Source organism: Pseudorasbora parva, chromosome 19 (assembly GCF_024679245.1).
Source record: "Pseudorasbora parva isolate DD20220531a chromosome 19, ASM2467924v1, whole genome shotgun sequence".
Classification (NCBI taxonomy): Eukaryota; Metazoa; Chordata; class Actinopteri; order Cypriniformes; family Gobionidae; genus Pseudorasbora; species Pseudorasbora parva.
Window position 1 is genome coordinate 41233764 of NC_090190.1, and position 27683 is coordinate 41261446.

Consider the following 27683-nt stretch of genomic DNA (forward strand, 5'->3'; position numbering starts at 1 on the left):
TCTCTCACACACACTCTCTCTCTCTCTCTCTCTCTCTCTCTCTCTCTCTCTCTCTCTCTCTCTCTCTCTCTCTCTCTCTCTCTCTCTCTCTCTCTTTTCAAGATCGATAACACCTGAGCGTAAAGCTTCCCACATCAGCCCACCTGAACATCAACAGGTACGGCACACAGGTGGGACTTTTGTTCTTCGTCATCTTTATCGTAAATGCCATATATTTCCTAGCTGCTCAGCTGATCCCATTCCATTCAGATGAGTCAGTTCTGATGACTTTTCACTTCCTGTCGCCACAACCGCCCCGCTCAGATGTTCAAACGCTCAGTTCTGCTGTAAAAACAGGCCTGGACCTCACCTGTGTAACGCAGCGCTGTTTTATCATATTACACACGAGCTGGAGAACAATCATTAGTTTCTGTCCATCAATGATCCAAACAGTTGCTCTTCTGTCTAATAAAGCACATCAGATATTAAAGCAGCTTTGGTGTTTCCATGGTTATACACTAAATAACACCGGAGGGTAACACGGGTCTTATATCATCGATAGACGACACACACACACACACACACACACACACACACACACACACACACACACACACACACACAAACATGGTCAGTGTCCTGGTTAAAATCGTTTATTTCTCTGGATTTAAACATTCTTAGAAACATTTGGGATAATGTAAGTACACAAGTCAACAAAATATATAACTTTTCTAGTGTTTTTTGGATATTTAAATCCAAAAATCTTGCATACTGTGCCCTCAACATCTTTGTCTTTAGGAATCCCAAACGGCCCCATTGATAAGAGAAAGGGGGGTGGAAAACAGTTAAACAAAAGTCTTTGTTCAATTTCAAATATCACATATCTGTGATCATTTAGGATTCTTACATTGTGCCTTTAACCCATGAAAATGAATCAGTGATGCTAAATAATGTTTTTTGTAACATTTTTTTCAGTGTTGCATCCAATTTTTCTTGTTTAAGGGATATTCTTCATTAAACAAAACCTTTAAACCATGGTAATGAATGCCTCTTTACAATGCAATGAGAAATCACACCATATAGTTCCATTGATAATAATAAATAAAGTAATAAAGTTTACTATGTTGACTATTGCTAAGCAACATGCATTAACATATAATGTGAGGTCACAGGTGTGTGTGTGTTTATCAGCATTGTGCGACTTCAAATGTAGCTTATCCTGTCAGATTTTTAATGTCTGTGTATACAACACATGCTGGGGTGAGTTGTCACAATATGAACTGGTTTTAATGACCACAAAATAGGCACCCTAATGCAACACTGCTCATTTTTATTGGTTAAAATCTGACTTAATTTTATAGTTACTCTTGTCTCAATGTATGAACATCCACAGGATAAACTGCTTTTTATCCCAAATGAATGTCAAACTAATATTTTACTATTGTGCATTGAGTTCACATCCGGTGAGCATTAGGCCTGTCCTCAGAGCAGAGGAGATGTATTGGTGTGCAGTATTTTAATCTCCTTCAGCTCTTCTAGGTCCTTTTGTGTATTAAATATCACATGTTTGGCATTATTCCTCGAGGGCAAGTGCTGGAAAGTCCTGAAATGCGATCTGTAGACAGGGCAGCCCCTGTCCGAAGCCCTCAGCCCTCAGTGCAGGTGAACGGAAGAGGCTTCCCTCCTTCATGAGACGTGTTTGAGAGCAGGAGGATAAGCGGCCAATCAGAGGGCTAGAAGAGCCTGTACCTGAGCAGGTGTGAGGATCTCTAAAGCTTCTCTGAGTGTGTTTGTGTGCAGTCTCTCGGACCTGTGTCTCACCCGAAAAACCCTCTTAATACCGAAAAGCAGGCTAAAACACACAGATTATGGAGACTAGAGGTGCTCTAGTTCTGTGCTTCGCCTGCCTCGGCGTGTTTGCGGCCGCGAGAGGCGATAAAAAGGAGATTTACGCGAAAGTCGTGGATCTGCTGGCTCCAGGTGAAGAGTTCCTCACAGAAGATGCACTTGTCTCGGCGTTTGAGCGGCTGGAGAACCGTGTGCAGTGCTCCGGTGTGTCGTGTGGAAAGGTAGGATATATTTGCACACTTTTGGAGAGGTCGAGGTCCAGCGCGCGCCCGCGGCGGCTGGAGGCTCGTGCGCTACACCTGACTGAAGAATAGTTGCTATATAGTTATATAGGCCTAAAATACAATTTTAGAAAATAATATAAAGTTAATTCTGTTACATAAGCTACTAAAAAATAGAAGTTATGAATGTTTGGGAAGAATAAATTATCAGCGCATTTGAAAAAACTGTGTCGAACAGGTTAAATGCTTAAAGGAGACGTGTTACACGAGTGTTACACGTGTTACAATACGTTACACGTATTTTAAGATTTACACCATTTTAATCTAATTTTATGTAGTCCTGTGGTGTGACAAATACTTTTCGAGTGTGAGAGACCGTTCGTTCAACTCCCGTTGGCCGCTATTGGGGCATGTTGTCACAACAGTAATCATATCTGTATTATTTAAATTGGATATGAAAGTTCGTTTAATGTCTTTAAACAATTATGAAATGCAAAACAATTCATGAAACAAGTACAAAAATATATAAAATCACATGTGACAACTTGCCCCAGCTTATCTGTGACCCTGGAGCATAAAACCAGTCCAGGTAGCCAACAGTTCATCATATGGGTCAAAATTATCCATTTTTCTTTAATGCTAAAAAAAAAAAATCATTAGGATATTTAGTAAAGGTCATGTTCCATGAAGATATTTTGGGTTTTTTTCATACTGTAAATATATCAAAAAATATATTTTTGTATTTGTATATGTATTGCATCATTTAAACAACTTTAAAGGTGATTTTCTCAATATTTAGATTTTCATTGCACCCTCAGAATCCAGATTTTCATATAGTTGAATCTTTAAAAATTGACCCTTATGACTGGTTTTGTGGTCCAGGTCACACTTATGAGGATAAAAACCGGTTTACTAAGAGTTTAACCTCTCAGATCAAAACACTAGGTGTTTGAAAGGAACTTTTAATCACCAAAATCGCCATAGTAAAATGCTTTTGTGTAACTGGACTTTTGACTTTTTAACCTGTAAATTACTGAGCTAGACCTGCGTTACAAGATATATTCCCAACAGTGCAAATTTTGAACTGTGAACCCATGGTTTTATAAGATAATCTGACTGAAAACTTTTGCTAGTTTATTTAATCAATAAATGTGGTTTGTAAAGTGGTGAAACACATAAACCAGCACTTGTATTGATATCTCTTCCGACTAATATAATAATTGCCTTATTATTGTGGGTCGCGTTATAGTAAAATACTTAAAAATCAAAATGGTGGTTATCAAGTGCCACAGTTTTACTGTAGTAGCTGTGATGTTTTGTACATTGAACTTTATTACTTTGAAGATTGATTCTGTTTATGTAATAGGACACTAGTGTTTTTACAAAAAAATAAATGTTTTGAAATTTCAGTGGGTTAAATATGACCTTTTCTATTATAACTTGTCATGTATAAAGTTTGAGGTTTGTTAGCAGCAAAAGAAGGTTTGGGGGTTTTCTTTTTATCGCTCCATAAATCAGAAAATACAGGCAGAAAATTATGTTTTCAGGAATAAAATGTATAACAATGGTCAATGGTACATGAACAAACCCATTTGTAAAACCCTTCAGAATATATATAAAACTGTAAGTTTTGGTTTTTAAAGATTAAAAAAAATACTAATGGCCTTCAAAGATATATATATAGAAATTAAAATCCACAGATGGAAATAGATAAAGTGCAATAAAATAGACACTTAATTGTGTGTGTTGGATGTTTTATTTCCACTAGCTGAAAGAAGACCAGAAGTTAAGAAAGCAAAATAGCCTAAATATTTTACAATTATAGTCTTTTATCTAGACTCCATTATTACATTATGGAAGCTTGTTTTTCGACATGGAATATAACAATTTAAAGGGGTCCTATTATGCCCGATATAGAAAATATAAAATAAGTCTCTGATGTCCCCAGAGTGTTTATGTGAAGTTTTACCTCAAAATACCCCACAGAGCATTTTTTACTGCATGTTAAAATTGCCACTTTTTAAGGGTGAGCAAAAACACAGTTTTTCACCAATAGTTCTGTTCCTGGGGGCGGGGTTTATGTAAATGTAAGGGTTAGTGATGTCACTAAGCCGTGAAAAAGCGTGTTGTAGTCACTTTTGTTGTAGTTCTTAAAGTGATTTCTGTAAAAGTAAATATCTCCCTTTGCTTTGAACGTTGAGCATTGTAAATTTGCAGATGTTATTTATGCGCAAACAGCGACATTAGACACTCACTAAAGTTAGGTGATGTCCCAGAGTGTGTATGTGAAGTTTCAGCTCAAAATATCCCACAGATAATTTTTATAGCATGTTAAAATTGACCCTTTTTAAGGGTGAGCAAAAACACACCGTTTTTGTATGTGTCCCTTTAAATGCAAATGAGCTGCTGCTCCCCGCCCCCTTTCAGGAAAAGGGTGGAGCTTCAGTAGCTCATGTTAGCAGCTCTGAAAATGTCAGAAACTGTTATGCCTTTTATGATCAAACCGGAGTCGGACAATGATGGAGTGACTCAAGAAGAAGAGACGATATGTAGAATGAGACAGGACGTTTCTGAATGAATGAGCTAATTATCTTCAGTCATTGATTAGCATATTCTGTCATGATAATCTATAAATCGCTCGTGTGGGAACTGTTGTGAGATGAGTCTGAGAATAATGAATTACGGTTATAACTTATGTTGTCGTCTTGCTTTATGACATGCTATTACATTTGTGTTCGTGAAAGATGGACGACAGCTTGAGCGACTCCCAAATGTGCTCGACTACAACAACTCTTCCTCTTCTCAGCATGTTCCCGGGGGCGGGGTTATGTAAATTTTAGGGTTAGTGATGTCACTAACCCATGAAGAAGCTCATTGTAGTCCCTACCAGCTGTTTGTTGTAGTCCTTAAAAAGCAACTTTTGAAGAAAATATCTCCCTTTGCTTTGAACTTTGAGCGTTGTATCTTTGCAGATTGTGTTTATGCTCAAAAAGCAACATTACACACTCACTAAAGTTACAAAAGTCAAATCATAATCAACCACTCCCATCATTTCACATCTCACAATTGCAAGTTATAAAGTGAGAACTGTGAGTTATAAACTTATATAAAGTCCAATTCTGGAGAAAAAATAATGACTTTTTTGCTGAGTTTTCATTTATTTGTGTAACGTGCTCCACAAAGTGGGATCCAGTTTGTTTTCTTTATTTTATTTTATTTATTGTGAGTGTACACAAAAAAAACAGACAAGTTACGGTTTCAAATGACGTCTTGCTCTTATCTGTATGACCATAAATGCCTGAATGAGTATTTTAAGTCGTTTCTACTGTTATATTGACACAAAATCATTTGTGTGGTGGAAGTCTCACTTTAGTCCACTGATGAAATATGTGTGTCCAGGAAATGAGAGGTCAATTTTTCTCCTCGTCGCTCTTCTTTCCGTAATTTCTGGTAAAGCATAATATTGATGTTTGTGTGTCCGTGATCACTGTTCGGCAGTGATGCCACTAATTTAGTTATTTAGTAATGCGTTACTCTAATCTGACTGCTTTTTTCCAGTAACGAGTAATCTAACGCGTTACTATTTCCAAACCAGTAATCAGATTAAAGTAATTCATCCAAGTCACTGTGAGTTACTATTTTAGTCACTCTCCTAAGTAAAAAATTTAAATATATACTTTTGCGTTCTTCTTGCGTCTCGGGGAGTGTTTTTTTCCAGGAAATATTTTTTAATTTTAAGGCGGCAGGGGTGTTGTCGGCAACCGCTGAATGTAACTGATAAAGTAACTTGTAATCTTAGTTACTTTTAAAATAAAGTAACTAAGTTACTTTTTAAAAGAGTAATCAGTAATCAGATTACTTTATCAAAGTAACTGTTGCTAACCCACTGGAATGATGGTCGAATACTCCTTAAACTTATTATTAGCGTTTTATTTGTGACACTCATGTAGTAGGGGTGTCCATGGTTAACCGATTAACCATTAAAAATTGCGTAACCGAGTGAAACATTTTGCTCGGTTAAGTGGCGTGCTTTGAATTTAGTTGTAATATATTTTTGCACCACTAGAGACCGCCAGAGCGCTCCCAGACATTTGTAATATCCACAAGAAGTGACGGGGCAAAATGCAAGTATTGCAATGCAGTGCTTATCGCATTTTCCAGGCTATAAGTCGCTCAGGAGTATGAGTCGCAGTAGTCAAAAAATGCGTCATGAAGAGGAAAATAGCATAAGTCGCACTGGACTAAAAGTCGCATTAGGGCAGAAGCCGAGCGGGAGCCGCGCGCTGTGCATAACGGAGCAGAAGAAAGAAAGTTTGAAGTGAGAAACTTGTGAATGACTAGAGAAAAGCAGACGTTACTTTAACTGTAATGAAGAAAACAAAAAAAGCAAATCGCGGACTGAAAGCAAGATGGCCAGAGCTGAAGGGACGAGTCCACAGATGCTTGAACTCTCAGCCGCGCGAGTCAAACGCTGTGTGAAATGTGAATCATTCTCCGCTGCATATTTTACTGCATGCTCTAATCATGCAGGCGCCCTCACGGCCATTCGCATTGCTTGTGAACTGGAGCGCATCTCATCCTAATTTAACAAAACTCAGCGTACGCCTCGCAGACATGAAATAGATCTTAAGAAAGCTTGAAATGTCTTTTAACAATTTAAAATGAAAAGAAATAGGCTACTCTCTGATTATGCAATCCATGATGTGCATTATTCTCTCTATAAGTGCGTTCACTACGGAGATGGCGGTCGTCAAATTAATAAACAAAAAAAAATAACCCTGACGTACACTATGGTTAACCGAGTATTAACCGCTAAGGGCCTCGTTTAACGGTTAATGAAAAACTTGAAAACGTGCAGCCCTATCATGTAGACACCGTAAGAGCTACAGCAAACACAAACAAAACAAACACTGTATGACTCCCACACAATAACCAACATCACAATAAACACAATACAATTACTAACTAAAAGATATTAAAACTTGTTTACCTTATAACCCTCAAGTGGGATGCACAAAAACACAGTAGAAAGAGAAAAAACTCGTCATGAATTGTAGGCTGCATCCTTCACAAGATCGTGCATACATACACAAAGCAGAAAGAGGGTACGCTGTATACAACCATAGGTGCATGTTAAGGCAGTGTCAAAATAAAAGTCCTTAAAAAAAACTCAATTCAAACATCGATACAAACCTTTGAAAATTCTCTTTAACAAATTAGCCGTCATTTACAGTAACTGTGTAATGGGGTTAACGGAGTAATCAGATTACTTTTTCAAAGTAACTGTGGCAACACTGCTGTTCGGTGTGTGTTGAGCGTTGTCTGTCTCTCAGTGTCTTTCAGTGGCTGGTCTGCAGCAGCTGTTGAGGAACTACAGCAGCTCACAGGGCCTACAGATGGAGGATTTCTTCACCGTGGCCGCTGGATGCTGTTTGTTCCTGAGCACTCCGGAGGAAACCTGCAGGGCCGTGCGTGAGGGCCGATGGGGCGTCGAAACGGATCGCTTTATCCAAACCATCTCTGGCCACAGCGGCCATCATAACACCAGCACCAGCCACCCTCCTCACGGAGACATCAGTGAATATGAGGGCTTGGAGAAGCTGTTTCACGACATGGAGAAATACTACCAGCCCAACACACATGAGGTGTGTGTCACATGTTGTTTACACTCTTAAAAGTAAAGGTTCTTAAATGTTTCTTTGGCGGGGTGTGTAGTTCCATGAAGAACCTTTAAAGGAAGTGTGTGTAAGATTGTGGCCAGAACTGGTACTGCAATCCCTTTCAGATGACTGTAGAGCGGTGTATCCCCCTCCCCCTCCTCCTGACTCGAGGTTGCCAGATTGGCTGCAGGATCATCAGAACGTTTGTAGATCTGCAGCTGTGGTAACTAGAGCAGATCTGGCAACCCCAAACACTACTGACTTCATGATTGGTCGATCGGTGGAGGGCGGAGCTTCAGGCCAAAACACAACATGACATCATCAACATCAGTTGAGGGCTGCGACAACACCTTAATAAGAACATAATCTGGCCGGACTACTGCTGTCAGTGATAGAAGTGTTTGACATTAACATGATTTCTTAACCTCTTACACTCCAGGGCCATTTTTTTGGGATTTCCGCCTGGATTTGGCCGACCCAAATTGAAAAGCCTCCCATACCCACATACAGTGGTCTCGGTTCAAAATGTTGGTGTCATTTTACAGGAAACCCTTTAAAGTTACATAACACACTGCTGAAAGTGATACACATGTAAGTATATGTTGTCTAAGCTGTAATAACCCCCCAAAAAAGTGGCACTTTTTGATTTTTTTTCTTTCATAAGTTCATTTTTGAAAGTGTGTAACTCAGGCCCTGTGTGCTCTAGGACCCTGCAGACAGTTTGGGCTGTTTCCACTAAATTACAGAAAATAGTGGAAAAAATAAGTTTGTCTGTGTCATGTTGTATTACAGATTTATTCAAATAGGTCTGAAGGGATGACCCCTCTTTTTTCCTCCTCCCACCACCATATACAGTGAGATAAATGCAATATCCCAGTGTCATTAAATTAATTATACATGCTGGATAAGGGTCTGAAGTGTCTGCAGGGTCCTAGAGCACACAGGGCCTGAGTTACACACTTTCAAAAATAAATTTATATAAAAAAATCAAAAAGCGCCTACTTTTTGGGGGGGTTATAACAGCTTACACAACATATACTTACATGTTTATCACTTTCAGCAGTGTGTTATGTAACTTTAAAGGGTTTCCTCTAAACTAACACCAACATTTTGAACCTAGACCACTGTGTGTGTGTATGGGAGGCTTTTAAATTTGGGTCGGCCAAATCCAGGTGGAAATGACATCAGAGTAATTTAGTGTAAATACATTACTTTGTAGCACAGAAAGGTAAAAATTATTAGAAAAAAATAGTTTTTTAAAGAACCTTTCACACAAAACGCTTCTTCAGGGAACCAAAAATGGTTCTTCTATGGCATCACATGTCAAAGCCCCTTTTTGGTTATTCCTGGCACCTTTATTTTTAAGGATGCTTGCAGTAAAATGATTGCGAAGGCTAACTGCATCTTGTCTTGTGTTATTGAGAATGACAGCTGACGGCCTCATCCGTCTTGTGTTCATCCGCTCTTCTCTCTCAGCCCTGTCTCTCTCTGAAGGACGTCCTGGAAGAGATCGGCTCTCCTCATGGAGGACACGTGGAGCTGGAGTCTGTGATGGGGAACGTCCTCTATCACGCCCTGCGAGGAGACTGCATGAGAGCACATGACCTTCCTGAGCAGGAGTACTTCCTGGATTACATCTTCAGCCGCTTCGGCTCCGAAAACCTCTCGCTTCACGGTATGACCGGCTGATCGTCCCGCATCTGTTGACCAATGCATTGACATACACAGACTCTCAACAAACACTAAAACTATTTCAAAACATTTTACTGTATATTTTGTACATTTTGAAATAACACTGAAATAAAATAAATATTAGATAAAAAAACTAAAACTTAAACCCTAGCAAAACTTTAACCCTTGTATTTTTTTTACTATAGTTTTAAATGTTACAGTTTTAATTAGTTGTGTTTTTGTCATTTTAATTAGTTTTTTGTAAAAATATGTCTGTATAATATTATTAATTTTTATTTTTATTTGTATTTTGTTTCCAACTTCAATGGGGGAAAAAAGTAGTTTGTTTCCTAAAAAATAAACTAAAACTGTTAACCTTAATTTGAAACTAACTATATAAACTATTTAATAACTTTTATTTACTATTTAATTACTTACTATTACTTAAATTGAATCACTTTTTATTTAAAATATATATATTTTTTTCTGTTAGCATTTATTTTATTTTAATTCAAGTAACTTTGGTAATTTTTAATTGTTTTAGTTTTTGATAATAATAACCCTGCAACTAACTAAACATTAATTAAAATAAGTATAAGATGAAGTGCTAAAATTACTGAAACTGAAATAAAATAAAGATATTTAAAAAAAATAGTGCTGTCAAATCGATTAATCACAATCAGTCGCATCTAACATAAAAGTTGTAAATAAATTATATATACAATATATGTATGCTGTCACAAAGTGTCAGTGTTCATTTGACATTTTTCAATTTTAAAACAGAACAACATTACAAAAAAACATTTTAAAATAAAAAAATAATTTAAAAAAGCCAAATGTAATTATACATAATTTGCTGTTATGACTATGGTAAGTACATGTAACAAGGGCACTGTACACTCTAAAAAATTAGAGTAAAAAACAACCCAATGTTGGGTCAAATATGGACTAACCCAGGGATTGGGTTGTTTTAACCCAGCGATTGGGTTGTCTTAAGCAAATATTTAACCCAACCGCAGGATTAAAACAACCCAATCGCTGGGTTAAAATAACCCAATTGCTGGGTAAGTCCATATTTGACCCAACATTGGGTTAAAACAACCCAGCATTTTTTAGAGTGTGAAATAAAGTGTTACCATAAATAAATAAATAATATAATATGTCAAAACTACTAACAGACTAAAGATAACAGACTAACTATACCGATTTGCAAGTAGAAAATCAGTGCTTATTGTTGTGGCTGGTTATGCTAATACTCATATTTCCCAGCATGCAGTATTTTGTAGTTTTTTGTCACGTTTTTTTTAAATAATGCTATACTTCTCAGATTTTGAAGAGCTTCTAAACACGTTAAACCTGGGCGGAGAGGAGCATGACCATGATGCCGAGCAGCACCATCATCATCACCGCAGAAAGAGCCACGCTGAGAGCCGTCACTCCAACAGCAGCTGGGACACGGTAACACACACACACAACCACACACGCGTGCTTCTTAAGGAAATATATATTTAAACATTTGGTAACACTTCACTATAATGTCTCATTTGTTGAGGCCTGACATCATTTAAGACCTAAACTAAACATGAGCAATACATTTTTACAGCATTTGTTAGCCTTTATTAATGTTAGTTATTAGAAATGTTCATGTTAGTTCACAGTGAACTAACTAATATTTGCAGATATAACTTTCTATTTCAATAATGCATTAGTAAATGTTAAAATTAACATTCCTTAAGATTAATAAATGCTTTAGAAGAATTGGTCATTGTTAGTTCATGTTAACTAATGTAGTTTGTTAACAAATAAAACCTTATTGAAAAGTGTTACTAATAATGTGATATATAATAATATACTCATTTAACAACACATTCACCGTTTTTCTGATGTCGGTTTGGTCACGTGAAATGCAGGTAAACTAATAAAATAGTAAAAGTGTGCGTGTGCGTGCGTGTGTGTGTGTGTGTGTGTGTGTATATCAGTGCTTTTATTTTAATTTGACTGAAATTATTTTATTAGAATTTTACTTAGTTACAAAATATATATTAGTAGGTGGTTTTATTTTTTATTATTTTTTCAAAATTATTATTATGATTGTAAAACTTTTAACTTAAAATTACTTACTAACCAAAAAAATATTTTCTTCAAGTGTTATTTAAAGTTAATACATTTATATATTTTTTATTACATTTATAAAAAGTTCGCAAGAAAGTTCTCTGATGTCAGTAAATGGTCACATTAAATAGAAATGTATTAAGAAATATATTATTACATATATTGCATGTTTTCATTTTATTTTTTATTTATTTTTTCAAATTAAATTAATGTTTAACATATCATCAGCTCAGTTTGGGAAGCCCTTTGGTAATCAGTGGTGCAAAAAACGTAATTTAGTTTTATTTCCCAGAATGCATCACCCGTGTTGAATTTCTCTGTATTGCCATTCAACAAAATTCAACTTTCTATCATTCAATCAAATTAATTTTCTAGGTTCTGTGTTTTTTTTCTTCTGTGGATTGCAAAAACTAGCAGCAACATAGACGTCTGTGCATGCACTCTAAAAAATGCTGGGTTAAAAACAACCCAAGTTGGGTTGAAAATGCACTAACCCAACAATTGAGTGTGTTTTAACCCAATGGTTGAGTTGTTTTAACCCAGTGGTTGGGTTAAATGTTGCTTAAGACAACCCAATTGCTGGGTAAGAACAACTCAACCATTGGGTTAAAACAACCCAATTGTTGGGTTGGTTCATTTTCAACCCAACTTGGGTTGTTTTTAACCCAGCATTTTTTAGAGTGTGCCATACACTGTAAAGAAAACTATTTAGAAAAAAAGTTCCCTGGTTGCCTTAAAATTTTGAGTTTATTGAAATTAAAATTTTGATTTTATACAATGAAAATTTTTTGAGATTCGAAAACCTTTATTAAGATATTATTAAAAGATTTTGTAAGCATATTGGGTAATTGTGTGTTTTATTTCTGATGACAGAGCCAAATAGTGCTATTTTCATGATTTATCAAATGTTTTACGTGGTTCAGATACAATAATATTTTGAGTTTCTATTTATGAAACAAATTTCCTTCATTGTATCAACTCAAATTTTTAATTTCAATAAACTCAAAATTTTAAGGCATCCAGGTTGCTTACTTGTTTAAGTTAAACCAACAATTTTTTTTACAGTGTAGTTTTGTGGGGCATCATGGGAAATGTTTGCACGCCACAGAAATCGAATCATTTATCCGTGGCTCTTGAGGAAGATTTTGATTATATATGTGAGGAATGATTTGAAGGCCTGTAACGTGAAGTGTCAGTGCTAATGTTTATTCCTCTTGATGGATGTGAAGACGGGCTGCGTGCTTCATCTGTCCGCAGTCATAATCACAGCCAAATGATGTGATCGGACGGAGCCTGTTTTTAATCATGATGAATGTTTCCCATTTCTTTAAGCTCACACCCCGTCTAAATGAGAGCTGTCGTCTGACATCCGAGGAATTAATGTTTCAGCAGCGCAGAGTAAATACGAGTGTTTCACGCGTGATTATCAGAGCCGCGGTGTGAGATTAAATATTGACGCCTGCAAATGTTTTATGCATTTTCACATTTGCATGTGTCCGTGTGGATTATGCTGTGCACGCAGGCCTGTTTCAGCGCTGAAGACCTGTTGAGGATCCACCGGATGAACTCTTCATGGCTGACCAGAGATCAGTTCACACAGCTCAGTCCTGCTCTGATCCAGCAGATCCTCAGCGGAGGCTGTTCTGAGATCAGTCCCACGCCGGCGACCCCGGATTCTCTCAGCACCGCCGAGAGTGAGTGACCTGTTTATATATGTTAAAGGGTTAGTTCACCCAAAAATGAAATGTCTGTCATTAACTCCTCACCCTAATGTCGTTCTACACCCGTCAGACCTCCGTTCATCTTCACACACAGTTTAAGATATTTTATATTTAGTCTGAGAGCGTATGCAAGTGTATGCACACTATACTGTCCATGTCCAGAAAGGGAATAAAAACATCATCACAGTAGTCCATATGAGACATCAGTGGGTTAATTAGAGTCTCTTGAAGCATCAGAAATACATTTGGGTCCAAAAATAACAAAAACTACGACTTTATTCAGCATTGTCTTCTCTTCCGCGTTTGTGTTCAATCCTCAAATTGTTTTAACTCAAATTTGGGTCAAATACAAGCGGCAACCTCCCGCGATCTCTCTTGAAGCCAATACGGAAGTAATGTAAACTGCAATTCCTCAACTGGCCACTAGAGCGGCTCCAGAAGGAGCAGAATCTCACTGAGCCTCATGTTAAAATGCCCAACTTTACAGCAAAATAAAACATATTTACAGTCTGGTACAAATTGTGGTTTTGGCTTATAAGGCTAATTTTGATCTTCATGACAACTCTGAGGGGGTGAATTTTTTTTAAATTTGAAATGAGGGGGTGAACTCATTCGTTTACATTATATAAAGCCTTAAAGTTTTGCATAATTAAGGGCGTGGTTACTTTGAGTGGCAGGTGGATATCCATTTATTTGCCGTCTGTAGTCATTGCGTCACCTCAGCTCCGCCCACATCCCGCCTTTTTTCCCATTTTCTGTTATCCGGGAGTGACACGCGATGACTCGCTCACAAGATGGCGACGCCCAGCTCGACTCTACTTTACGCTTCAGAACGGCTTATCAGATTCCTATGGGTGACGTCACGGATACTACGTCCATATTTTTTTACAGTCTATGGTCAAATATGGACAAACCCAATCATGTTTTTAACCCAACAGTTGGGCTTGTCCACATTTGACCCAAATTTGTTTTGAAACAACCCAACATTTTTTAGCGCACTCGTAATATACCGCCATAATTATACGTAATTGTAAAATTAAAGAAGCTAATCAGCGATTACATAATCCAAATGTACCAGTGGATTACACTGGACTACAGGAGTGGCAAATGCAACAAATACCATTATTATAATAAAATAATAAAATATTTTGCAGTGTCAAAACACTGAGACTTTAAAACATCAGAGAACCGCAGCGCAGAAGAGAACTGAGTCTTTATAAAAGCCTTACGAGGCAGAAATAGTCCTCACTTTAGATGAGCTCACAGAAAGAGTTAACTGACAACTACTAAATGTTTCATAACTACCTGAATTAATCATGAACTACAGTAGAAATACATATTAATAAAGTGTTTATTAATACACTGAGTAACTATTACTGTGTCTAAATAATATGATACATAAATGTACACTTAAATAGTTTATTAATTCTTTACTTAACGTTTCTAAATGATCATATGAACCACTGACAACTCCTAAATAAAGGGTTTGTAAATAATGTAATGCTTAATTTAGAAATGATAAATTGATCATTTATAAAGTATGAAAATACAATTATTAAACAGATTATTTATATATATTATATAAATATAATATATATATAAATAATATATAATAATATATTATATAAATAACGTTTTATATATATATATATATATATATATATATATATATATATATATATATATATATATATATATAGTTATTATGAAGTGTTACCGAAATCTCAATATTAACTCAAACAGTTTTATTTTAATCTAATTCAGTGATAAACACTGCTATCTGTTTTGTAAGTATGAATTGCATTTATTGTGAAAATCTATATATCTATATCTTTTGACTGTTGGCATCTGTCAGCAGGACCAAAGAGAAATATGAATTAACCGTGCATCCGAAGTGATCTAAAGTGACATCAAATTCCCCAAAGGATCAAAAGCGTTTGAAAAGCTTCAGTGTGTCCTTCAGTGTGTGTGTGTGTGTGTGTCCTCAATGTGCTCTTTGTGCCCAGGATACGGATACGCCACCCTGGCTAACCTCATCATCTGCCTGATGGCCATGTTTGGGATCGTGGTGCTGCTGTTCTCGGCCTGTACGCGAGTGTTCGAGCTCTGCATCCAGTTCTGCATCAGTCTGGCTGTGGGGTCGCTGACGGGAGACGCGCTGCTGCATCTGCTGCCCGCGGTGAGCAAACATCACACACCATTTCTGGCTTTCTGCTTCTTTCTATGTTACAAACCAGCTGGGAACATGTCTAAAATTTGAGATGAAAGTGTGAACACGGTATAAAAAGGAACAGATGGGCCTCTGAATAGAGAAACACACATTCTCTTGAATGTGTGTTCACACTTTTATGATAACATCGTCATGTTTTATTAATAATTTGACACTGATTTTGTTGTTGTTAAAAGAAATAATTTTTTTATTCATCAAGGATGCATTAAATTGATTAAGTGATATTTAGCATGTTACAAAAGATTATATTTAAAGTAAATGCTGTTCAAAGAACATCAAAGAATCCTGGAAAATAAAATGTCACGGTTTCCACAGAAAATTGAAACTGTTTTGAACATTGATAATAATCATAACTGTGTGTTGATCATCAGATCCTCATCTGAGAATGATTAGTGAAGGATCATGTGACTCTGAAGACTGGAGTAATGATGATAAATTCAGCTTTGATCACAGGAATAAACTACACTTTACTGTATATTCACATAGAGAACCGATGATTTACATTATAATAATATATCAGATTTTACTGTATTTTTGATCAAATAAATAAAATAGAATAAAAAGAGAGCATTTCAGAAACATTTATTCAGACAGGAACTGTATTTGCATGATCTGTTGTGTTATATTTGTGTTCGTTTGAACACTAATTGCATTTATTATTATTTTGCTTATTGTTTATATAGTTATTTTATACCTAGATTAAATTTACATGGTTTTCATTTTAGTTAAGTTTTGGTCATTTTATTATGTGCTTGTCATTTTTATTAGTTTTATTAATTTTTCTCTGATACTCTGCCAAACACTAAAACATCTGTTTGGTTTTGATGATCATCTCTATCCCGCTCACCTGACACTGCAGTTCTTCATCATCATCCAGAGTATGATCTGATGTGTTTTAAAGCCATATGTCTAAACTTCTGATATATGGTTATGCTTCTGATAATGAGCGCACACACGCACGCACACAGAAAGCTGATGTCAGCGTCCCGTGAGTATTATACTAAGTTATCGTGGGCGGGGTCTGCACTAATAGGGCGGAGTCAGTCAGCAGTCATGGGTGGGGTCTGTGGTAATAGGGCGGAGTCAGTCAGCAGTCATGGGTGGGTCTGTGCTAATAGGGCGGAGTCAGTCAGCAGTCATGGGTGGGGTCTGTGCTAATAGGGCGGAGTCAGTCAGCAGTCATGGGTGGGGTCTGTGCTAATAGGGTGGAGTCAGTCAGCAGTCATGGGTGGGGTCTGTGCTAATAGGGCGGAGTCAGTCAGCAGTCATGGGTGGGGTCTGTGCTGATAGGGCGGAGTCAGTCAGCAGTCATGGGTGGGGTCTGTGCCAATAGGGCGGAGTCAGTCAGCAGTCATGGGCGGTGTCTGTGCTAATGGGGCGGGGTCAGCCAGCAGTCGTGGGCGGGGTCTGTGCTAATGGGGCGGGGTCAGTCAGCAGTCGTGGGTGTGGTCTGTGCTTATGGGGCGGAGTCAGTCAGCAGTCGTGGGCGGGGTATGTGCTAATGGAGCGGAGTCAGTCAGCATACGTGGGCGTGGTCTGTGTTAATGCGGCAGAGTCAGTCAGCAGTCATGGGTGTGGTCTGTGCTAATGGGGCGGAGTCAATCAGCAGTCGTGGGCGGGGTCTGTGCTAATGGCGCGGAGTCAGTCAGCAATCGTAGGTGGAGTCTATGTTAATGGGGCGGAGTCAGTCAGCAGTCATGGGTGGGGTCTGTGCTAATAGGGCAGAGTCAGTCAGCAGTCATGGGTGGGGTCTGTGCTAATAGGGCAGAGTCAGTCAGCAGTCGTAGGCGGGGTCTGTGCTAATAGGGCGGAGTCATTCAGCAATCGTGGGCGGGGGCTGTGCTAATAGGGCGGAGTCATTCAGCAATCGTGGGTGGGGTCTGTGCTAATAGGGCGGAGTCATTCAACAAACGTAGGCGGGGTCTGTGCTAATGGGGCGGAGTCAGTCAGCAGTCGTGGGCGGGGTCTAATCATATGTGATGTCACACTGCTAGAAACTGCAAAGGGCTTGTTCTGAGACACTGATTATGTTTTATGGGGATTAAAAAGAGGAGTGGGTGGATTTTTACCATAATAGGGTTGTTGTGTACACACACTGCCAACACACAATCATGTTCAAACACCCTATTAAAGTGAATTCTGCATAATAGGTCCCCTTTAACTCGTATGACGTTCTGTGATTACTCTCCGGCTGAAGCTCATAGAAGAGTCTGTTTTCCGGTTTAACGGGGCAGAATGGGTCTCGGCGGCAGGCCTGGCACCCGTTATTTCCCCCGAGCGCTGACATCGCCCACGTTCCCTCATCCGTTTAGATCCGTGTCAACATAACTGCAGCCCTGTCATACCATGTCATCGCCCTGAGTGGAAAATAACCGGATTGGTGAGAAGACACAGACCTCGCTTATTGAGTGCAGACAGGAGTTACTCTACAGCCCTGCTGGGAAATCAAAGCACAATCAAAGTTTCTGATTGCCGTTAATGTGATTGTCCGGCTGTGTGTGTGTGTGTTCATGGCTTTGCGTCTCTGTGCAGTTTTTAGGCCTCCACGTTCATGAAGACGGACACGATCACGACCACGCAGAGGACAACCTCGACTACGTGTACAAACTCCTGGTGCTTCTCGCCGGCGTCTATTTGTTCTACCTGATGGAGAGCATCTTCTCCATCATCACCCGCAGACAACACCACCACAATCACGATGAAGTGAGTGTTTCGTGCCACTTGAGCCCATCCTACACGATCCCATTATAAAGGCATTCCCAAACCTGTGTTGACAGGAGGAGTCGGACGTCCATCACTGCGATCACGGCAGAGTCCTGCAGATGTTCCAGAGAGAGAAACAGAACAAACACTCCAGCTCACAGGCCGATCTGGTGAGGACATCACGCAAAAACACACACTTCTGAATGCTACGAAAATCCATATATACTAATACTAATGGAATCTAAACTCAGAAGACTGTTATTTTAGGATAATTTATACGCTATTAAAGTTTAATTCATTTTTTTTTATTCTAAAATTTACTTTCTTATTTTAATGACTGTATTGTCTTTTTTAATTGTGTGTGTGTGTGTCTGCGTGTCTCTTTGTTTGTGTGTGTGTGTCTGTCTATCTGTCTCTGTGTTTGTGTGTCTGTGCGTGTGTGTCAGTGTGTGTGTGTCTGTGCGTGTGTTTCTGTCTGTCTCTGTGTGTTTGTGTGTGTGTGTGTCTGTCTGTCTCTGTGTGTGTGTGTGTGTGTGTCTGCGTGTGTGTATATCTCTCTGTGTGTGTGTCTGTGTGTGTCTCTCTCTCTTTGTTTGTGTGTATGTGTGTGTGTCTGTGCATCATTGTGCGCACGTGTGTGTGTGTTTGTGTGTCTGTGCGTCAGTGTGTATGTCCCTGTGTGTGTGTTAGTGTCTATGCGGGTCAGTGTGTGTCTGTGTGTACCTGTTTGTGTGTGTCTCTGCGTGTGTCAGTGTGTGTGTGTGTGTGTGTGTGTGTGTGTGTGTGTGTGTGTGTGTGTGTGTGTGTGTGTCTGCGTGTGTGTATGTCTCTCTGTGTGTGTGTGTCTGCGTGTCTCTCTCTCTCTCTCTTTGTTTGTGTGTGTGTGTCTGTCTGTCTGTCTCTGTGTGTGTGTGTCTGTGCATCATTGCGCGCGCGTGTGTGTTTGTGTGTCTGTGCGTCAGTGTGTATGTCCTTGTGTGTGTGTTAGTGTCTATGCGGGTCAGTGTGTGTGTGTCTGTCTCTGTGTGTTTGTGTGTGTGTCTGTCTGTCTCTGTGTGTGTGTGTGTCTGCGTGTGTGTATGTCTCTCTCTCTTTGTTTGTGTGTGTGTGTGTGTGTCTGTCTGTCTCTGTGTGTGTGTGTGTCTGTGTCTGTGCATCATTGCACGCGTGTGTGTGTGTGTTTGTGTGTCTGTGCGTCAGTGTGTATGTCCCTGTGTGTGTGTTAGTGTCTATGCGGGTCAGTGTGTGTCTGTGTGTACCTGTTTGTGTGTGTCTCTGCGTGTGTCAGTGTGTGTGTCTGTGCTTGTGTGTCTGTGTGTGTTGTATGTGTGTGTCTGTCTGTGTCTGTGTATCTGTGTCTCTCTCTCTTTGATTGTGTGTGTGTATCTGTCTGTCTGTCTCTGTGTGTGTCTGTGCGTCATTGCGCGCGTGTGTGTGTGTGTGTGTCTGTCAGTGTGTATGTCCCTGTGTGTGTTTGTGCGTGTCAGTGTGTGTCTGTGTGTACCTGTTTGTGTGTGAGTGTGTGTGTGTGTGTATTTGTGAGTGTCATCACTACATTTCAAAAATTTTGAATAATTCCGATTTTTTTTTTACGTTAAAAAAATGCAGCTTAATATTGTAATATTTCACAATATTACTGTATTTTTGATCAAGTAAACGCAGCCTTGGCGAGCAGAAGAGACTCTTTCAGGCAGAGGCATTTAGTTTTAGTATTTCAAGTTAATCTAAATGTTGCCTTGGAAACCAGCTGAAATAAAATAAGTTCAATTTTATTTCAAATAATGATAATAGTTTTTTTCCTGGGTTTAGTTTTTAGTTAACAATAATAACCCTGTTCAAAGCTTTTAACAAGAAGTAAAGTTTATACGCTCTTAGTTTTAGTCAAATATTAGATTGCATTCTTTGTTTAAATATTCTTGTTAGTCTCTGCTCGAGTAAGTTTGATGGCTCTAAGAGATGTGCTATTCATTAATGTTGTGATATTATCATTATAGGTGGAGTCTGAAACCAAAGAGAAGTCCTTCCTGGACCCGGTTGGCTCTCGAAGAGGTGATGATTAGCATTAATGACATATTCATCAGTTCATCAAATGGAGTTAAATGAGCTGTGCAGATAAAGGTTAGCTGCAGTTTTACAGTCGTCTTCTCTTCTCCTTCAGAGCAGCGTTTGCTCCCCTATATGATCACCATCGGAGACGGCATCCATAACTTTGCCGACGGTTTGGCTCTCGGCGCAGCGTTTTCGATCTCGTGGCGCTCCGGTCTGGCCACGTCTCTGGCGGTGCTCTGCCACGAGCTGCCGCATGAGCTAGGTGAGCGGAATATATTATTAGATCAAAAATGAAGTAAAAATTGTGGAATATTATTACAGTGTAACATAACTGTCCTCTATGTGAATATACAGTAAAGTGTGATTTATTCCTGTGATCAAAGCTGAATTTATCATCATTACTCCAGTCTTCAGTGTCACATGATCCTTCACTGATCATTCTCAGATGAGGATCTGATGATCAACACACAGTTATGATTATTATCAATGTTTTATATTTGTGTTCGTATTTATAATTCATATAGTTTCAGGATTCCTTGATGAATAGAATAATTAAAAGAACAGCATTTATTTGAAATAGGATCTTCTGTAACATTATAAATCTCTTTAATGTCACTTGATTCATTTGAAGAATCATTTTCACACATGAATTGGCACCTCTCAAAATTTTGGGGGGTACACCGTTCAGGCATAAGATTATGACCACCTTCCTAATATTGTGTTGGCCCCCTTTTTGCTGCTAAAACAGCCCTGACCCGTCGAGGCATGGACTCTACTAGACCCCTGAAGGTGTCTGCTGTGGAATCTGGCACCAAGATGTTAGCAGCAGATCCTTTAAGTCCTGTAAGTTGTGAGGTGCAGCCTCCATGGATTTTTGTTCAGCTCATCCCACATTTGCTCGATTGGATTGAGATCTGGGGAATCTGGAGGCCAAGTCAACGCCTCAAACTGGTTGTTGTGCTCCTCAAACCATTCCTGAAGCATTTGTGCTTTGCGTCAGGAGCATTATCCTGCTGGAAGAGCCACAGCCACCAGAATACCGTTTCCATGAAAGGCTGAACATGGTCTCAGCAATGCTTAGGTAGGTGGAGCGTGTCAAAGTAACATCCACATGGATGGAGGACCCAAGGTTTCCCAGCAGAACATTGGCCAAAGCGTCACACTGCCTCCGCCGGCTCGCCTTCTTCCCATTGTGCATCCTGGGGCCATGTGTTCCTCAGGTAAGCCACACACACACACACACACACACCCGGCCATCCACGTAATGTAAAAGAACACATGATTCCTCAGACCAGGCCACCTTCTTCCATTGCTCCGTGGTCCAGTTCTGATGCTCACGTGCCACTGTTGGTGCTTTCGGCGGGGTCAGGGGTCAGCATGGGCACCATGACTGGTCAGCGGCTATGCCGCCCCATACGCAACAAACTGAGATGCTCTGTGTATTCTGACAGCTTTCTATCAGAACCAGCATTAACTTCTGGAGCAGTTTGAGCTCCAGTAGCTCGTCTGTTTGATCGGACCACACGGGCCAGCCTTCGCTCCCCACGTGCATCAATGAGCCTTGGCCGCCCATGACCCTGTGGCCGGTTCTCCACTGGTCCTTCCTTGGAGCACTTTTGATAGATACTGACCACTGCAGACCGGGAACAGCCCACAAGAGCTGCAGTTTTGGAGATGCTCTGACCCAGTCGTCTAGCCGTCACAATTTGGCCTCGCTCAAATCTGCTTCTAACACGTCAACTTTGAGGACAAAATGTTCACTTGCTGCCTAATATATCCCAGCCACTAACAGGAGCCGTGATGAAGAGATCATCAGTGTTATTCACTTCACCTGTCAGTGGTCATAATGTTATGCCTGATCTCTGTATACAAGTTTAGGTGAAATTCCTAGAGAATTGAGTTGCGGCTCAATGACCATGGGATAATGTGGGTCCCATGGTCAAATCAGTTGAGAAGCACATAATGTCAGCTTTGACTAAGTGTGGTTAGTGTATGATAAGGACACGTCTGGTGACTGGTTTCAGTGTTCAGAGTTCTGTCAACAAGAGCTGTTAAACACGGCTGAAGGACTGAGAAAACAACTGAGCAGCGCTTTCTACAAAGAGACTCTTCACACTTCCTGTTGTGAGTCAGGGTCTGCGTCCGAAACCTGGAAAACGAGGCCTTCAGAGGACACATTTAAAGATAGGAAGGCATCAAGGCATGTCCGAATCTAATGTTAGCTTCACTTCCTGTCTCCTGAAAGACCTTCATCTGATCGAGTTTTGAAGGCAGCATACATGTATCCTTCACTGCCTTTGATATCCCACAATCCTGTGCTTTCCATTCAGTGACAGGGTAACACTTTATAATAATGGTCCGTTATTAATAGATAACTATGCAGGACTAATGAGTAGCACTACATTAACACTTCAGCTACTACTATTAACTAATATAGAAACAAGCTGAACTAATCAGTAAGTAACGTCGAAATTTAGGACTAAGATAGTTCCTTATTAGGGAATTAATAGTTACTGAATGAGACTGGCGTCACTAATAACTCATAGATAACAAGGAAAACTTTTAATGAATTACTAATTAATTACTAATCACAACATTAACATGTCTGAGATGTGAGAAATTGTCTTTTTTTACTCTCGGTGTGGTCATAAAATGCATCACTAATTCCTTAAGTGTTACGTCGTCATTATTCAGGAACTTCTAGTGATCTGGGCCATTATTTTAAAGTGGAAAACATTGTTAGATCACTAGTAGTTCTTAAATTGTCCTTTGTTTCTCTGAATAAAGTCATTAAATGCATCACTAATTACTCAAGAACCCAATCACTCTTCAAGGACTACCGGTGATCTGGACCATTATTTTAAACTGATAAACCTTATTTTCCTCTTTAAAATAATGGTCCAGATCAGTAGTAGCTCCTGCAGAATGACTAGGTAACACAACACAATAATGTGATAATTGGTCAGTTAGTTAATAGTTATTAATGAGGCTAATATCAGTCAGTAATTATTGATTACTTATTACACGGCTCTGTGAAATACTTGATTCTGATTGGTCAATCGCGCATTCCAGCGGTCTGTTATTTCCAGATAACACCCGCTCATCCGGGTACTGCGAGTTATCTTGACCGGTTCTACTTCTGTGCTTAACGCTGGCGCCATCTTGTGGCTTAAACAGCCGTGGGTTACAATGGAAGACTTCAAGACTTAAAGTCAATTAAAAATATCTTTAAATATGGATATTTTTCTTAACACAAACGCATCATTTTGAATCAGAAGGCTCTATTAACCCATCGGAGTCGTGTGGAGCAGTTATTTGACGGACAGCTGCATTTTTTATGGACTTCAAAAACAGCTCCAACTACTGCTGGGATTAACGTTAGCCTGGACTTTTTAAATATAACTCTGATTGTATTTGTCTGACAGAAGAATGTCATAAACACCTATAATGACCTGAGGGTGAGTAAATCATAGGCTTGGTTTCATTTTTGGCTGAACTAACCCTTTCAGCATTCATTTTCAACATTTAGCAGCAATAGATAAAGGCTTAAAGCAGGTTGGAACTGTTTTTCTTCGCGGAAGCTTTGCGTAAGAGCTAATAAAATATTTAATCTCAAGACAATATTTTGTGTCTAATTTATTTGAGACTAGTAGCCATGTAATAAGCGGGATAATGTCCACCCAGCCGGTTGTTATCTCAGAATAAACCCCTTCAGAGTGACGCTCCGCTTCGCCTCGGGGTCCTGATCACTCTGGAGGGGTTTATTCTGCGATAACAACCGACTGGGTGGACATTATCCCTTACTCAATAAGGAACTATCTCCTAAATTTGATGTTACTTACTGATTAGTTCAGCTTGTTTCTATATTAGTTAATAGTAGTAGCTGAAGTGTTAATGTAGTGCTACGCATTAGTCCTGCATTACTTCCTGCATAGATATCTATTAATAACGGACCATTATTATAAAGTGTTACCAGTGACGATGAACTGGGGGGAAAAGATGGTGCTCGAAAGTTACATTTTGTGAGTAAATGTACGTTTTTTTACCAACATTTTCTAGCGAGAAATGACTAATGTAGTAATTAAATATGTGTTTAGTTCTCACCAAAGCTCTCTCTATTCAGCTGTAGATCATTAAACTGATACGCTGCCTCAGAAGTCTGTCCGACATGAGTTTTGTGAGGTGCTTCATGCACACACACACTGCCTCAGAGCCTTTGTCTGATAAGGCAGCGAGGGACTGAGTCAGGTTTCCGGACGCAGCCGTGGAACGTTCCAGATAAACACAGATTAGATACGTTTGACATCTCAGGTCATGACCACCGCACCTTCCTGATTATAATTTCCTCCTTCTTTCTGCACACACACAACTTTCAGCAAAGAATGAGGGGATTGAGCAATCTCCTGTCTGACAGAAACCAACACACCGCACTATGCTTTCAGATATTTTTATGTTTAATTCAACAGATTTAAACATGATTGGAGCTGTTGGTTTAATGTTTTATTTAGTTTAAAATGTTGTTTTGTTCTATTTTTATTTTTTTAAGTTATTCCGCTAGTGGTTTCCTTCATTTCCTTGAGTTTTTTCTTGATGTTCGTCTTTACTTTCAGATCTGATAGTATGATTTGCTTTACTCTTTTAATCTAACCAGATGAGGATTTTAGGGCTCAACAATTGTTCTTTTATTGCTCTGGAAATTAAAATTTTAAGAGTTTAATTTGTATCTGACAATTCTGACTTTATAACTCGCAAATTCAAGTTCATACCTCTTCAGAATTGTTTTACATTTCCTTGTGAAAAAAACGAAAGTAAGAATTAAGAATAAAAAAAAAACCTCAAATATATTTGTTTTCAAAATATAATTTAATACTATTTATTTTTGGTTTTGGGGCAAACTTTCTGGAAAATCTAAGAAGCAAGAAAAATAAATAAATAAATAATTTCATCATTCAGATTTTCCGTTTTTAATTCAATGCATACCTTACCATTTATTTGTAATTAAGGTAGCTTAAAAAATATCTATTATATAAGCTTCTACTTCTGAGCCAAATTTTAGACAGCACCTCCTCCTGGAGTTTTAAAGGAACAAGCCACTATTTTTGATAAATATGCTCATGTTCCTACTCCCCTAGAGTTAAACAGGTGAGTTTTACCATTGCCGAATCCATTTAGCCGCTCTCTGGGTCTGGCGGTAGCACGTTTAGCATAGCTTAGCATACATCATTGAATCTGATTAGACCGTTAGCATCTCACTAAAAAAAATGATCAAAAAGTTTCAATATTTTTCCAATGTAAGACTAGACTCCTCTATAGTTACATTGTGTACTAAGACCAATGGAAAATGAAAAGTTGTGATTTTTCTAGTCTGATATGGCAGACTGATCTCATGAAATGGCGTATATACAACACGCCAATTTGTATGCCATTTCGGCGTGTTATCAAGACGCATAATTGCGTTTTATCGTTTTCATCAATGCTGTTTCATTTTATCCCCCTGCACTGCCCCTACCCCTAAACCTAGCCATCACACACACACACACACACACACACACACACACACACACACACACACACACACACACGTTTGTTTTTGTGACATATGGGGACATTCCATAGGCGTAATGGTTTTTATACTGTATAAACCGTACTTTCTATCCCCTTACACTGCCCCTACCCCTAAACCTACCCATCACACACCCACCCACACACACACACACACACACACTGCCCCTAAACCTACCCATCACAGGAAACATTCTGCATTTTTACTTTCTAAAAAAACTCCTTTTTATAAGCCTTTTGAAAAGTGGGGCCATGGGTAATGTCCTCATATTTCACCCTCTCCTGTAATACCTGTGTCATACCCATTTGTCCTCATATGTCACAAAAACATGCCCACACACACACATACACACACACACACACACTGCCCCTTAACCTACCCATCACAAGACACATTCTGCATTTTTACATTTTCAAAAAAACATAATTTTATATGTTTATAAATCCATTTACATTGTGGAAACACACACACAATGGGTCGTTTCGGCGTAGACATTCACGTGAATAGCTCAAAATGCGTAGATAACACGCCACTTGGCTTTAGAAAGTGGGGTGTATGTTTACGCAGTGTCCTGATGTCATGTTGGATATGGCTAGGAACTATTCTCTCATTCCTGCGTAATAATCGGGGAGCTTTGCAGCCGTGCCATGGGTGCAGCGGCGCAATGATATTACACCGGCAGAAGATGTTTTCTGAGTGTGCTTCCTCTCTGCTCTCAGGGGATTTTGCGATCCTGTTGCACTGCGGCGTGTCGGTGAAACGGGCTCTGCTGCTGAACGTCGGCAGCTCTCTCACCTCCTTCATCGGGCTGTACATCGCTCTGTCCGTCTCCACAGAAACGGTGGCTAAAGAGTGGATTTCGGCGGTCACCGCTGGCCTCTTCCTGTATGTTGGTCTGGCTGACATGGTAGGTTCTGATCTCCTTCAGTCTCAGATGTTTTCTCTTCTAACTTCTCGGCATGTTCACGAGACAAGTCATTGAAAGCATCATGTGTTGTGACTCTTTCAGTGAAGTTCAATCTCTAATGCATTATTTCAGTGTTAGCAGATACTCACAACAGCCTTCTCCTCTCGCTTTTCCTTGTGTAGCTTCCCTCGCTGGTTCACGTGGACAGTAAACGACCGTGGCTGATTTTTCTCCTGCAGAATATGGGACTTTTGAGCGGCTGGGGCATTTTATTGCTGTTATCCTTTTATGAAGACCAGATAGGGCTCTAAATAGAACGCATTAGTGTTAATTTGTGCCTTATTCCTGTATATCTGTCCATGGAGACTACTGGAACGTAAGAAATATGTGCAATTTAGTGTGTTTTCATATGGAATATTGGTAACACTTCATAATAAGGTCGCATAACTAACATTAGTTAAAGGGTTAGTTCACCCAAAAATGAAATGTCTGTCATTAACTCCTCTCCCTAATGTCGCTCCACACCCGTAAGACCTCCGTTCATCTTCACACACAGTTTAAGATATTTTATATTTAGTCTGAGAGCGAATGCAAGTGTATGCACACTATACTGTCCATGTCCCATATTCAAACGTTCATGAATCAGTGAATCGGTCAATGGTTCGGATCGCCAATGTCACGTGATTTCAGCAGTTTGGGAGTTTGGCACGCGATCCGAATCATGAATCAATACGCTGATTCATAACCGTTTGAATCTTTATTTGAGGATTGAACACAAACCCGGAAGAGAAGACAATGCTGAATAAAGTCGTAGTTTTTGTTATTTTTGGACCCAAATGTATTTTCTCTGCTTCAAGAGACTCTAATTAACCCACTGATGTCTCATATGGACTACTGTGATGATGTTTTTATTCCCTTTCTGGACATGGACAGTATAGTGTGCATACACTTGCATACGCTCTCAGACTAAATATAAAATATCTTAAACTGTGTGTGAAGATGAACGGAGGTCTGACGGG

At 39.2% G+C, this 27683-nt stretch overlaps 1 protein-coding gene across 1 annotated transcript; it reads left to right on the forward strand.

The window, feature by feature from the left end:
• The first annotated feature begins 1167 nt into the window (after nucleotides 1–1167).
• Nucleotides 1168–27124, forward strand: slc39a4 (solute carrier family 39 member 4). The gene is made up of 12 exons (XM_067426340.1): nucleotides 1168–2048; nucleotides 7382–7693; nucleotides 9185–9383; nucleotides 10707–10837; nucleotides 13014–13185; nucleotides 15219–15391; nucleotides 17975–18145; nucleotides 18220–18315; nucleotides 20140–20194; nucleotides 20304–20456; nucleotides 26477–26664; nucleotides 26847–27124. Exons 1-12 carry the CDS (start codon nucleotides 1848–1850, stop codon nucleotides 26973–26975), a joined length of 1980 nt encoding a protein of 659 aa, XP_067282441.1. The 5' UTR covers nucleotides 1168–1847; the 3' UTR covers nucleotides 26976–27124.
• Nucleotides 27125–27683: the final 559 nt, after the last annotated feature.

Excerpts from the sequence above, each read along its gene's own strand:
- slc39a4 (XM_067426340.1), top strand. The coding sequence starts at position 1,848 with ATGGAGACTAGAGGTGCTCTAGTTCTGTGCTTCGCCTGCCTCGGCGTG. Across the intron at positions 10,838-13,013 it reads CCAACAGCAGCTGGGACACG|GCCTGTTTCAGCGCTGAAGA; the intron begins GTAACACACACA and ends CTGTGCACGCAG. Across the intron at positions 18,146-18,219 it reads ACCACCACAATCACGATGAA|GAGGAGTCGGACGTCCATCA; the intron begins GTGAGTGTTTCG and ends CTGTGTTGACAG.